The sequence below is a fragment of the Vipera berus genome (genome assembly GCF_964194415.1).
Source record: "Vipera berus genome assembly, chromosome: 15".
Lineage (NCBI taxonomy): Eukaryota > Metazoa > Chordata > Lepidosauria > Squamata > Viperidae > Vipera > Vipera berus.
The window spans coordinates 8,542,506-8,556,836 of record NC_138218.1 but is presented as its reverse complement, the minus strand read 5'-3'; the positions used below and the strand labels follow the sequence as shown (position 1 = coordinate 8,556,836).

Genomic DNA, 14,331 nt, shown 5'->3' with positions numbered 1-14,331 from the left:
ATGCTGGCGCCCAGGATGACAGTGAGGTGTTATTCCCGGAGAGAAGATCTCTCGCAAAAGCTGACGAGGTGAGTGTTGGCTGGAAAAAAGAGACAGGCTGGCTGGCTTTAAAAATGGCAAACTGACATTTTGAGAGCCTGATCTGATCTGATTTTTTTTGTTGTTTTTTTTTGTTTTTTGGCCGGCCTGGGGTGGTGGTGATGGTGTGTGTGTGTGTGTGTGTGTGGAGAAGAATAGGGGAAGAAACGTGACTGTATTGGTTGAAAAAGCAGTTCTTTGGCGCCCGGGTGATGCTGTAAGTTGAACTCACAAATCTCAGGAGCCCAGATTTAGGGAACAAAGCCTCGGTCCAACTTCTAACCCTCTTTCAATCGGAGAGATTTTGCCTCGGTTGCCCCTCTTCCTGAATCCAAGGCAGAATCTCTCCACTCCTTAAAAAAAGGTGTGTGTCTGTAAGGGTCATTGCTTAATCAAGGAGAGAAGCCATCTAGCACGAAGGAGAAATTTCTGAAAGAGTGAGAACAATTAGCCAGTGGAACAACTTCCCTTCCAGAAGTTGTGGACGCTCCATCACTGGAGTTTTTTTTTTTTTAAGAGATTAGACAGCCGTTTCTCTGGAATGGTATAGAGTCTTCTGCTCCAGCTGGGGTTTGGACTAGAAGACCTCTAAGGTCCCTTCCAGTCCCGTTATCCTCTTAAGGCTGTGGAAGAGAGAATGGACTGCAAAGACTTAGCAGAAAGAGCTCGCTTTGTGCCAATCAACTGGTGGGGTTACTTTCCTTGTCCCCAGATCGGAGTTAATCGGGGTGGGGGGGGGAGAACACTAATATTCCTGGCATTTTGTAAAGGGTGGTGCGCTGTGCCTCTAACTGAAATTCCCAGCGAGGTTTGTCTTAGCTGAGAAGAACTCTTGATGTCAAAATAACACAGCAAGGTTGACACCAACTCTTGAGGGTTGCCCTGGAGACGCCCCCCAAAAAATTAAACCTGGAACGTTCTGCGTGCAGAGGCAGTGCTCTGCCCCTGTGCTAGGGTGGCAATTAAAGTTTTGCTGTAAGGTGTGACATGAATCCACACAACTCCAAGTCACAGTGAGACGGCACGCTGAGGGATCTTCTGCCAGTCATGGCTGAGCTGGTGTTCAGATCGTGGGCTGACTTAATTCATCATCTTGAGCTACTTTCTCTGGGGCGTTTGGAGGAAAGAAAACTATAGTTAAGGGTCCAGCAGGGATGGGTTTCCTTTGTCCCTGCCTTAGTGGCCGTCACTGTAGAAAAATCCTCTGCTGGATACGAGAAGATCTGTGTTCTGCCTCGTTTGGATGCTAGATAGGCTAACTCTTTTGAGGAAAAGGAAAAGAAAAAGAAAAAGAATAGGAATAGAATAGAATAGAATAGAATAGAAATTAGAATAGAGTAGAGTAGAGTAGAGTAGAATAGAATAGAATAGAAAGTAGAATAGAGTAGAGTAGAGTAGAATAGAATAGAATAGAATAGAATAGAATAGAATAGAATAGAATAGAATAGAATAGAGTAGAGTAGAGTAGAGTAGAGTAGAGTAGAGTAGAGTAGAGTAGAGTAGAGTAGAATAGAATAGAAGCTGGAAGAGGCCTTGGAGGTCTTCTAGTCCAGCCCCCTGCTCAAGCAGGAGAACCTACACCATCTCAGCCAGGTGAATGTCCAGTCCCTTCTTAAAAACCTCCAGTGATGGAGCGCCCACGATTTCTGGAGGCCAGTTGTTCCACTGGTTAATTGTCTTCACTGTTAGGAAGTTTCTCCTTAATTCCAGGTTGCTTCTCTCTTTGATCAGTTTCCAACCGTTGTTTCTCCTCCTGCCCTCTGGTGCTTTGGTGAATAAAGTGACCCCCCCCCTCTTCTTTGTGGCAGCCCCTCGAAAACTGGACATGCTGCTATCACATCTCCCCTATTTCTTGTTTTCTTTAGGCTAGCCAAACCCAAGTCCCGCAGCCGTCCTTCGCATGTTTTGGTCTCCAGGTCTTTGATCATCTTAGTTGCTCTTCTCTGTGATTTTTTTCCCCACTGAATTAGTGGACGCCGTGACTTTGAGCTAACCTGGTGCATCTTCAAACTCATCGTTTGGAATAAAGTGCCCTTAATCTTGGAAAATGTGCTGTGGATTTTGACATGGGAAGCTCTTCAAGACTATCCGTCAGGACAGAACTGGAAGTTGAATTCAGTGCTAGAATTTAAGAGAGGGTTGTTGTTGTTTTTTTAAAAAAAGAAGAGATTGGAAAACTCTTTGTCTGAAATGATATAGGATCTCCTGCTTGAGCAAGGGGCTGGACTAGAAGACCTTATTTGAGGGGATTTATTTGCTTCTGAGCTTGCAATGAATGACAGAACTATAAAAAAAAGTAAGAAAAAGAGAAATAGATGCTCTCTGCAGGAACTTAGCGAGTCAGGTCAGGGCTGAGGAAATGGATTTAGACCAAGGAGAAATTCTCAGTTTTCCATGGAAACTAAACAGTAAAATAATTCACTGTTCTGGCATTTTATATTTGGAAATATCCCTTCTCTTTCTTTCCTTCCTTCCCTCCCATCTCCTTCCTTCCTTCTTTCCCTTCTTCCTTCCCTTCCTCCTTCCTTTCTTCCTTCCTTCCCTCCGTCCTTCCTTCCTTCCTTCCTTTCCTCCATCCCTTCTTTCCTTACCTCCCTCCCATCTCTTTTCTTCCTTCCTTCCTCTTCCTCTTTCTTTCTTTCTTTCTTTCTTTCTTTCTTTCTTTCTTTCTTTCTTTTCCGCTGGTTTTTCCTGATTAGATTCATTTGTTGTTATATAAATGGCTAGTTTGTATTAGGGTGTCAAAGCAAAAAGTTGAGACTGTAACGTTCTTATTCACTGTAACACACCTTATTCTACTGTGCTAAAAGGAGTGGGAAGTCCGATGTTTTTCTTGTCTTTTTTCCCCTTCACCCTACACTTTGTTCTTTACCCTTTTTCCTCTCCTCTTTTCCCATGATTTTCACCTTTGTTTTTTTTTGCACGTTACATCTCGACAGACTTAATAAAATTATTTTTTAAAAAAATAAATAAAAAACAAAATCCATGTCATTCCCACGACGTTAGTTTCCTTTAAAAAAAAAATTTGCAAAGCCGATTTTTTTCCTGCTTTCCTCTGCCATTCTCAGACATGGCTTTGGAGGGGGGGGGGTCACCATCCTGTTTCACCCTTTCCTTTCTTGTCTATCTTGCCCACCCAAAAACATTCCCCCCTTTTTTTCCCATGGGAGGAACTCCAGGGCTGTAAAGAGAGTTGGCTGTAAAGAACTGTGTGATTGTGTGTATTTCTGTTCAGGAGAGAAAAGGAGGGATTTGAAGGAGGGGGAGAATTTTCGAGTCTTGAGGTCAAAAGCTACAAGGAGGAGACAAAGTTCATAGGCTCTGGTCCTTCTCTTGGAGCTGGGACAACATGCTTTCTACTACTCAAGAGGGACCCTAAGCCACACCCTGGAAATACCATTCTGGTAGAGGAGGAAGTCTTAGTATCTGGCAGGGCTTTCCCTTCTCTGTTTGCATCCAACTCCAAAGGGGAAAGGCCAAGTTGCCTCCAAGCCTCTCATTCTTGGGCCTCCTCTTTTCCTTGCAGATTCAAAGCATCCCCAGGAGGTGGTGGAAGAGCTGGAGGAAGCAACACCAACAACACCAAGAGTGGGGTCATCCTGGACATCTCCTCTTTGACCATGAATGAGTTGGACTCCGAGGTGCTTCCCCTGCCACCCCGTTATCGGTTTCGAGATTTGCTGTTGGGGGACCAGAGCTTCCAAAACGAGGACAGGTAAGAGGACACAATGGGATGGAGAAGGAAGGTGTGTGTGTGTGTGTTTAGCTGTGAAGGGTAAGAAGCTCAAATTGGGGGCTCAAGGTGTCGGATGTGGCAGCAAGAGGGGCTGCTGTCCGTGGTGCTGATTTTTGCCTTTCGCCTATGGGCGCAACTCCCATTGCATGTAAGCCAATGTCAATTTATAGGCTGAGCTCTCCATGGTGCTGATCCTGTGCAGACTAGTTCTGGTGATCTATTTGGAGTTTTGTGGTGCTGATTGTACTATCCAGATAGGGCACTGTCTAACTCTTATTGCTAGAGTTAAATTTACCCAAGACTTCTTTTTCTGTACTTACTCTCTAGTGGTTTTTTTTGCCCAAGGATGATTTATACGCGTTGCTTAAACCCCTTTTGGGGGACATTCTGATGACTTGTTCCTCTTGGATTTTTGTGGGGGTGGCAGAAATGGGGGGGGGGAAAGTGGTTGCAAATTTAAGTCAGTTTGAAATGCGAACTACAACGCTGTTTACAGAGGTAATCGTACTGAAGTAAAACTGTAGCCTACGTGGTTATTCTATAAACCTTTTGGGGAAGTAAACATAGCTGAGCTTAATGGGGCTCACTTCTGCCTGCCTAGGAAGGGTTTACACATCCTACCCACCCCATGGTTTGCTTAATTGTGTTTGCAGAACAAAGTGCAGTGGCGATGGATTTGCCCAATTTGCGAAGCTATCAACTTAGTTATGAACCGTCAGAGCTGGCATTATACAACGTATCAAAGCGAACATAGACCGAACCCATATTTGTACTTTGTGTGACTCGGGCCAGAAGATTAACAGAAGACCTTGCTTAAAGTTTAGTTAATGTTGGTCTTAATTGTGTGTTTCACATGGCAAATCAGTGGGGTTAATGTATAGTTCTGTGTATTGGGTGTATCTAAAATATATATATATATAGTTATTATAGCAATCAGGTTCATGAGAAGCCCGGTGATGAAGCTTAAAATGTTAACTGTGGTGGCCATTCATCTTCAAACGTTTTCCACAACAACTCCCACAATCCTTTGCCAAGGTCCATGCTGGCTGAAGACGATGGGCACCGAGGTCCCAAATATTCCAGAGCATAGCCACGTACTTCTGAGTTGGTTATCACTTTTCCATCTTTTGCAACCAACAGTCCTGACTGGGATTGTGAAAACTTCTCCCTTCTGTTCAGCGAAATCCAGAGCTTAACTGTCAGTATCTATCCTTCCATCAGAACTGATGAAGCTTCTCGCATGAGAAGTGAAACGTTCTCTTCTTCCTCCTCCAGGGAAAAAAAAAAGACACAGTCCAGTTGCCTTTTGGAAAGAAAAAGCACCTTTGAACTGTAACCTGGATGACTGAGAATCTAATCCAGGCATCCCTTTTACACTTTCCTCCATGGTTTAAACCAGGAGGGGGACTTCAAACGCGGCCCTTTTATGACTCGTGGACTTCAACTCCCAGAATTCCTCAGCCAGCCACGCTGGCTGAGGAATTCTGGGAGATGAAGTCCACGAGTCATAAAAGGGCCGTGTTTGAAGACCCCCCTGGTTTAAACTCTTCTTTTGCCCTCCATCAGAATCCTATTGCTCTGAATTTTGCAAAAAAAAACCAACCCCCATATTTACAGCTTTATTTACAGCTTTATTACAGTTGTTATTTACATGGTTTATTCCATGGGGGAAATTATGCACAGTTGAGTACCGTATCTCGGGGGCTTCTTGAACGGCTGGCCTCCAGAAATTTCTTCTCGCAAAAGAATTGGAAGGCGGCCTTGCAGCTCCCATTTCTCCTGAGGACCATGTGGTGCTGGTTTTAAGACAGGCACGCTTCGCTGTGTGCAAACAGAACCTTTGCGTTGATTAACCGTGTCAGCCCTTTCCTCAGCAAAAGGGTCGGTTGGAATTCTTGGTTTGAGGGCAGAAAAACGCTCGTGGGTTTTATTGGAAAACAGCCCGGCCGAGTTGGGAGATCATGCATTGCTGTCGACCCGAAGCCACTTTTCTCTTTCTTGTTCCACCTCCACTTCCAATTTTCTATGATTTATGAAAGCCTCTTTGGAATCTACGACCAAACTGGGAGCCTACTGTTGCTTAGCTGCAAATAAGCTCTGGTGGGGCGGGGACAACGCGAGTTAAAGCAAACAGCAATAATAAGCACAGTTGCTCAGTGGTGAAATGTTTGTTCCGACTGACTTCCAATCATCCGTGACTCCTTCCCTTCCTTCTGACAGAACGCTTCGCCGAATAACGGAGTTGGAAGGGATCTTAGAGGTCTTCTAGTCCAACCCCCTGCTCAAGCAGGAGTCCCTCTACCATTCCCAGACAACTGACTATCCAGCCTCTTCTTAAAAGCCTCCAGGGTTGGAGCGCCCACACCTTCTGGTGGCAAGCTGTTCCACTGATTAATTGTCCTCACTGTTAGGACGTGTCTCCTTAGTTTCTAGATTGGATCTCTCTTTGATGAGTTTCCATCCATTGCTTCCTAGTCCGCCTTCATGTACTTTGGGGAATAGGTTGACACCCCCCCACACACACACTTCTTTGTGTCAGCCCCTCAGATTTGGAACACTGCTATCATGTCACCCCCTAGTCCTTCTTTTCATTAAACTAGACACACCCAATGTCTGCAACTGTTCTTTGTATGTGTTCAGCCGCCAGTCCCCCCTAATCATCTTTATAGCATTGCTCTGTACTCTTCGTAGAGCCTCAACGTATGTTTTTATATCGTGACAATCTTCTTCTTCTTCTTCTTCTTCTTCTTCTTCTTCTTCTTCTTCTTCTTCTTCTTCTTCTTCTCCTTCTCCTTCTCCTCCTCCTCCTCCTCCTCCTCCTCCTCCTCCTCCTTCTTCTTCTTCTTCTTCTCCTTTTCCTTCTCCTTCTCCTCCTCCTCCTCCTGCTCCTCCTGCTCCTCCTCCTCCTCCTCCTTCTTCTTCTTCTTCTTCTTCTTCTTCTTCTTCTTCTTCTTCTTCTTCTTCTTCTTCTTCTTCTTCTTCTCCTTTTCCTTCTCCTTCTCCTTCTCCTCCTCCTCCTCCTCCTCCTCCTCCTCCTCCTCCTCCTCCTCCTCCTTCTTCTTCTTCTTCTTCTTCTTCTTCTTCTTCTTCTCCTTTTCCTTCTCCTTCTCCTCCTCCTGCTCCTGCTCCTGCTCCTCCTCCTCCTCCTCCTCCTCCTCCTCCTCCTCCTCCTCCTCCTTCCTCCTTCCCCTTTTTTCCCTCCTAAATGCTCTCCCAGGCTCTGAATGGTTTCTGGCTCTTATTTTTATTCTTAAGTGGTGCTATGCTGAGGCTCCCTCGCAATCCAGAGTGATATTCTCTTTAAAAAGGCAACACAGCGGTGATTAGGTTGGAGCACAATAATTAGAACCATTTGTATCCGTGGCTGTGCCAGGCTGACAGACGGGAAGGTGGGAAGAATCTTGAAGCCTCTTCAAAGGGAAGAGACTTAGGTGTTCCTTTTTTCCAGAGCATCTAATAATTCCCAGTTTTTAAAGTCTTATTTCCTTTGGACTGTTTACCTCGGGGGAAATTGTAGGGGGGGGAAACAACAACACTCCAGCTCCATCTGTGTTTAGAACATTTGGTTGTCCTTTTTTGGAAGCAAAGATTCTATAGAGGATGCATAACTAAGAGAAAAAAATATATATTTCTTTCTCTCTTTTTTCCCCCAATTCCTATTAACCTGGCTCCAATTTTAACTGCGCGGCTGTGGGGGAAGAGTTTTTGAAAAATCATTTCTTACAGTTTTAACCCTACCGTTCCCTCCGGGTATACGGGAAGACTTGGCTCATACTGGGATCTAAGGTGGATCCCTAAGCATTTTTCCGAGGCCTATATCTTTCACAAAATCTGAACCGCATGCTTGAAAATCTCTCTTTCTAAATTAGGCTGCCCTTAAAAACAAACAAAAGGAGATTGGGTGTCTGTGTGTTTACGTAGAGAAAGACGAGCTCATTTTGGTTCCTGGAAATGAATACCTTCCGTCTTTTCTGGGTTCAGAGGCATCCTGCTCCATCTTCCAAAGAGTTTGGCCCCTAAACTGCCATCTGGCTTGCTTTTCGATCTCTGATTCCTGGCAACAGCCTGAGCAAAACGCTGCAATTTTTCTTGGCCAGGTTCCAGAAGCAGTTTGCCGTTGCTTGCTACTTAGGGCTGAGAGAGAGTGGCTGGCACAAGGTCAGTCAGCCGGCTCCGTGTCCAGTTTTCTAGGCGGCTGGCTTAACCTCTACACCCAAGACGATCTTTCAGAGAAAAAGAAAAAAAAAGGGGGGGGGGGAAATGCGCAAACCGAAAGCTAATTCTGCATTTTGTTTTTAATTGTGTTACACCATGGTGGGAATTCATCCTTTGTAATTATGATTTTTTTTTCCTAATTGCCTCCCTTATTTAAATAAGCAAATAAGCTTATAAGGCAGCCTGGCCTCCAAGCTCGTTTTGAACTGTAGTTTCCATGGTTTTCCTGTGTCATTTGAGCAATTTTCCTGTGTCACTTGAGCAAAAAAAAAAAAAAAAGGGATACATTTGCACACGAGGCTAAAAGTCTGACCTTTTGAGTTTTATCAGCATCGGATCCAAGTCCTACCTGATCTTTTTTCCATTTTAAGCTGCAAAAGAGCCCGTTGTTTTTAAAACAACAACAACCAAAAAAAGCGGAAAAGAATTTGTCACCTTTTCAAATGGCTTCACTTTGGCAGGCAAACATTTACAAAAGGAGGAAACAAGCCTGCCAGTTTACTTATTCAATGTATCTTATAACGTATACGGACCAGCAATATCTTCACATGCCACCTAGGCTAGTAAAAGGCAATAAAATCTAAAGGCGCTCAGTAAAATAAATAAATACATAAACGTTGCTAGAAATAGCAACGTTTCTTTCTCTCACCATTCTTAGGGAGAAAAATGTATAAAATCCAGAAGAATTTAGGATGTCTGGGCAGAAAAACAAAAAAAAACAATCCACAGCAAATAATAAGGACCAACTGTCTGAAAACAACTCCGGTGTTTTTCTTTTGATTTTTGGCTTGCAAATTTAAGTGATGCGCGGAGCCTTAGGGCCGCTGACCTGGAGCATGGCGAGGAAACATGTGCCCAGGAAATTGGAAAGGACATCGCAAAAGGATTGCTGCCAGTTTGCCCATCACGGCTTTATAATGTCTCTTAAGACAAGCTTAATAAGCAGTTGTTGCGGCTACAGGTAAATACAATGCTCTGTTAGCTTCTCTGAAATTAGCTGAGGAATTCCTCGCTTCCTTTGTCAAAAGAAAGGAGTCACTTGCTAATCTTCTTCCCGCTGATGACAACACTCATCTTTTTCTCCATGTCTCCCCCCACGTAGCGAATTGGGCTCCAGCGTTGAGAACTGTGCAATAATGGTGCAGACAAAGAAACAAATTCGGGAGCAGAAACATTTTGAGCCAGGATGTGTTTCGTGTATGCCTGTGTGTTCCGTGTAGGTGGGTTTTTTTCTTCTTCTTCTTTTCTTCCTTTTTTAAAATATTTCTCTAATTGAGCTTTAATTGCCTTTCTCTTCCCAAATGTTGCTTGCCTGTTGGGTGCCTGAGAGAGAAGCGCGGTTAGGAAATATGAATTATAGTTCTCTTGGAGTTGGCGCAGTGGTTAGAATGCCGTATTGCAGGCTGACTCTGCCCACTGCCAGCAGTTCGATCCTGACCGGTTCAAGATGACTCAGCCTTCCGTCCTCCCGAGGTCAGTAAAATGAGGACCCAGATTGTTGGAAGGCAAGATGCTGACTCTGTAAACTGCTTAGAGGGCTGTAAAACACTGTGAAGAGGTATATAAATATAAGTGCTATTGCTTGGGAGGAAAGGAAGGAGGGAGGAAGGGAGGGAAGGAAGGAAGGAAGGAAGGAAGGAAGGAAGGAAGGAAGGAAGGAAGGAAGGAAGGAAGGAAGGATGCTGCAATTGTCATAAATACACGCTAGTTGTGAAGCACCTGAATTTTGATCACATGACCAGGGGGATGCGGCGAGGGTTGTAAATGCGGACCAGTCATAAGCCCCTTTTTTTCCAATGCTGTGGTAACTCCGAACGTTGGCTAAATGAACGGTTGTAAATCAAGGATCACCTCTAGCTTCCCTGTCTTTTTAAAACAAACTGCTCGGAAACAATGAACGGTCCAGCTGCTGGCACCTTTTGCTCCTTCGTATTTGCGTGGGAGGCCACACGATGCCCACCCACGGCAAAAGACCGGGCCTTCTGTCTGGGTCAGAGGGGAAGAGAGAGAAAAGAGACTCTGAGAATGCAAGGAATTTAATCGCCTATGAATGGCAGACACAATTGCTCATTAAATGGCACTTAATTTTCTCCGGCTGGAGCTGTTGTGGCTCTTTGTGAAGCCACAGGCTCCATTTATCATGAAGATCAGTGCAAAAGGGGCGTTTAGCGAAAAGTCTGGGAAAAGGTACTTGATTTAAGGCAGCAGGAATCTCAAGGGGAGTTCATATATATATATATATATATATATATATATATATATATATATATATATATACTCAGTCCTTCTGGTTGTATCATGAACCGACTGCTTGATTCTCTTTGGTAACTTAGAGCAGAATGAAAGAGTCTCGTTTTACAGTTGACAATACAACAAAAAGCAAAGCTGTTCCTTCTCCTCCTCCTCCTCCTCCTCCTCCTCCTCTTCTCCTCTTTCTTCTTCTCCTCCTCCTCCTCCTGCTCCTCCTCCCCCTCCCCCCTCCCTCTCCTCCTCCTCATCCCTGCCCTGATGATGTTCCCTAGTTGGGTAATGAAAAGAATCATACTCAGAGAGCAACAAGGACCCCACAGTCCTCCTTTTCCTCCTCCACGTCACAAACCCCACTCCCCTCCTCTTCCTCCTTTTATTCTCCCTCCTCCCCCCTCCCCTCCCCTCCCCTTCCCTCCTCCTCTTCCTCCTCCTCCTCCTCCTCCTCCTCCTCCCTCAAGTATTAGATGATAGATTAACTTTCCATGCACAATACGACAGGACATTGCGATGATTTGATTGTAAAGAAAAAATAAATAAATAAACAGGGATCAAATTGCCGAAGATCTATTTCAAGGAAAAATAAATGGGCAGTGACGAAGGGGAAATGGAGAACGTTGTGATTGGACGATAGCAATTTGCAAAAATAGAGATGAGAAATGTAAACCAAGTATGAATTAGAACACAGACAGATGGGTTTCCGAGCATCGAGAATTGTGCAAGTCTGAATTGGTTTTAGCTACGTTTCCTTTTTGTTCTTAAGAAGAGACTGGACAGCCATTGGTCTGAAATGGTATAGGGTTTCCTGCCTTAGCAGGGGGTTGGACTAGATGACCTCCAAGGTCCCTTCCAACTACTACTTCTTCTTCTTCTTCTTCTTCTTCTTCTTCTTCTTCTTCTTCTTCTTCTTCTTCTTCTTCTTCTTCTTCTTCTTCTTCTTCTTCATTATTATTATTATTATTATTATTATTATTATTATTATTATTATATTATATTATTATTATTATTATTATAGTTTCCTAGTTCACTAAGTTTCTTAGCTTGCTCTTCGTTAATCAGTTTCTTAGTTCCTGATTTGTTATTTCCCTTCAAAAGTTGGCACTACATTACTTACCCTGAAAGGGAACAGAACGATGGGTCTGGATGCAGTTATAATGCCCGTCCAATAACACAGAATAAAATGAACATCAGGTTGCTAAAATCATAGTGTGGTGTTAATACAGAGAGTGCAAAGCTGCTATAATTGGGTGATATTTCAGTGACAATATTGGTTTGCGCTGAATTTCTCCCACCTTGCCTTTTACTCTGTGATTTACGAAGTGGACATGTGGAAGAGATTATATTAAAAATGCATGATCAATGGTGCTTGACTTGGCTGAAGTGAGAACTGATTCTTTTTGCCTCGCCTGGATAATGACTTCTGTTAGTAATATGGGGGGGGGGAAGAACTCTTTTGCAGAGTGAATTTAATTGCAAGGGATCGGAATGGGTCGAACTGGAAGAAAATACGTATATAAAATGTGGAAACTTCTTTTGGAGAAAGCAGAACGCAACGAAGGGGGCCTCCTGCACAGATTTGCTGAAGTGCACCTCTGCAAAACAGTGGGTGGGGGAAAATACAGAATACCAGATTCGGAAGGGACCTTGGAGGTCTTCTAGTCCAACCCCCTGCTCAAGCAGAAGACCCTATTCCATTTTGGACAAGTGGACATCCAGTCTCTTTTTAGAACCCTCCAGTGATGGAGCACCCATAACTTCTGGTGGCAAGCTGTTCCACCGATTAATTTGTTCTCGCCGTCAGGAAATTCCTCCTTAATTCTAGATTGCTTCTCTCCTTGATTAGTTTCCACCCGTTGCTTCTTGGCCTGCCTTGAGGTGCTTTGGAGAACGCATTGACACCCCCCCTCTTCTTTGTGGCAGCCCCTCAAATATTGAAAGACTGCTATCATGTCACCCCTGGTCCTTCTTTTCTTTAAAGTAGACCTACCCAATTCCAGCCACCGTTCTTCATGCGTTTAAGCCTCCAGTCTCCTAATCATCTTTGTTGCTCTTCCCTGCACTCTTTCCAGAGTCTCAACATCTTTTTTTTTTTTTTTTACAATTCTGGTGACCAAAACTGGGTGCAGTATTCCAAGTGTGGCCTTACCAAGGCATCGTAAAGTGGCATCAGCACTTCACGTGATCTTCCCTCTGTTTAACGCAGCCTAGGGACTGCGTTGGCTTTTCTGATGGGGGGAAATTGTCTCACGTTTGATTGCAGTGAGGTGTACCAAACAAGATTCTAACTCGCGCTCATTTCTACGATTTTGTTTTTTTTTACACTGAGCAAAAACTCTGTTCTCCCCAAGCAATAAAAGATTTTATTTTTGGGGGGTGGGGGTTGGTTGAGTTGCCCTTAGAACTTCTTCTCTTTTGGGGGGGAACCCCCCCAAAAAAAAACCTTCTTGGGAAGATTGCAGAGGAAAACAAAAAAGCAGTTTCTCTTTCCTCGCCTAGAAGGAGAAAGTTGGAAAGGAAACCACTAGGGGACACCCTTGCAATGTCCGAGTTGCAGGTCCCTATCCTGATTTCAAGGGACGCGGTGGCTCAGTGGGTTAGGACGCTGAGCTTGTCGATTAGAAGGTCGGCAGTTTGGCGGGTCGAATCCCGAGTGCCGCGTAACAGAGTGAGTGCCTGTTACTCGTCCCAGCTTCTGCCAACCTAGCAGTTCGAAAGCACATAAAAATGCAAGTAGAAAAATAGGGACCACTCTGGTGGGAAGGTAACAGCGTTCCGTGCGCCTTTGGCATCTAGTCATGCCGGCCACATGACCACGGAGACGTCCTCGGACAAGCGCTGGCTCTTCGGCTTTGAAACGGAGATGAGCACCGGTTCCTAGAGTCGGAAACGACTAGCATGCATGTGCGGGGGAACCTTTACCTTTATCCTGATTTCTCTTAATCCTAAAACACACACACACACACACACACACACACACACACACACACAAACACCTTGGCTCCGGGGCTGCCGGCAGCCATCGGAGCATATTGTAGATTTTCAGCCCGCTGTGGATCAATCTCCTCTCTGAGCTTGTAGAAATGGTTTAGTTTGAAAGTGGCGGCGGCGGCAGCAGCAGCGAGGATCTTGCAACGTTGCAACAGTTCAATTAAACGGAGTTCAAAGGCTTTAATTAATTCCTGCAATTTCCCAGCAGGACAGAGAAGCAAGCAGTTTTGCCCAGGGAATCCCTGTGTTATTATCTCACCAGTGCACAAAACTGTAAAAAAAAAAAAGAATCCATTTTTCCCCCCTCTGCTGATAATATTTGTCAAGGAGGAAAGTCCTCAAACTTGGAATCAAAGGAGTTTTAAATCAAGAGTTTAAATTTGACCCAATTTTGGATCGACTGTCCAAGATCCTCCTTCTCGCCCGTTGCCATTGCTGTCTGGGGAAGATGGGAAATGTGATCTAAACACATTGGGTAGAGGAGACTGGACCCCACGTACTGATCTCCTGCAGATTATCAAGAGATCTACTGTAGCAGCTTCTCTTAGTCTACCCTTCTCTCCAAGGTCCCATTTACATCTGTTGTGTGCCAATGTTGGGTCCTTGAACTGTATGGCTGTGTCGGCAGGAGGCAATCAGCATTTGGGCTTGGTGCACATAGAAGGGGGCTCAGCTTGAGGAAGGGTGGAAAAGAGGAAGGAACTGTTGTGATAAGGAGGCATTTAGTACAGGTGGCCAAAGCCTGTGGCCTTCCAGATGTTGGCGAACTATAATTCTCAGCACCCATAGGCAGTAGGGTCCAATGCTGAAGGAGTTGCCCTCATCAATATTTGGCGAGTCAATGATTTCCCCCTTCTAGGCCATCAAGAAGCAAGTTCCTTCCTTCCTTCCTTCTTTCCTTCCTCCCTCCCTCCCACTTTTGCATATAGCATGTTGTCGGTGCGTCACTCCTGATTTTTTTTTCTCCTCCTCCTCTCCTTTCTTTTCCTCTTTCTCTTCCCTTCTTAATAATAATAATAATAATAATAATAATAATAATAAGAAGAAGAAGAAGAAGAAGAAGAAGA

At 44.4% G+C, this 14,331-nt stretch overlaps 1 protein-coding gene across 3 annotated transcripts in view; it reads left to right on the top strand.

The window, feature by feature from the left end:
• The window catches only part of KCNT1 (potassium sodium-activated channel subfamily T member 1), a gene marked incomplete at its 5' end in the record, with an annotated part of 58,742 nt that continues 44,411 nt past the window's right edge, over positions 1-14,331 (top strand). Inside the window, 2 exons of one of the 3 annotated variants that reach the window (XM_081339797.1) lie at positions 1-68; positions 3,605-3,793. In XM_081339797.1, coding sequence (XP_081195923.1) covers positions 1-68; positions 3,605-3,793 — 257 coding nt within the window. Of the gene's footprint in view, positions 69-3,604; positions 3,794-14,331 lie in introns of those variants that run through there. The other 2 variants (XM_081339800.1, XM_081339799.1) reach the window with 2 other exon arrangements.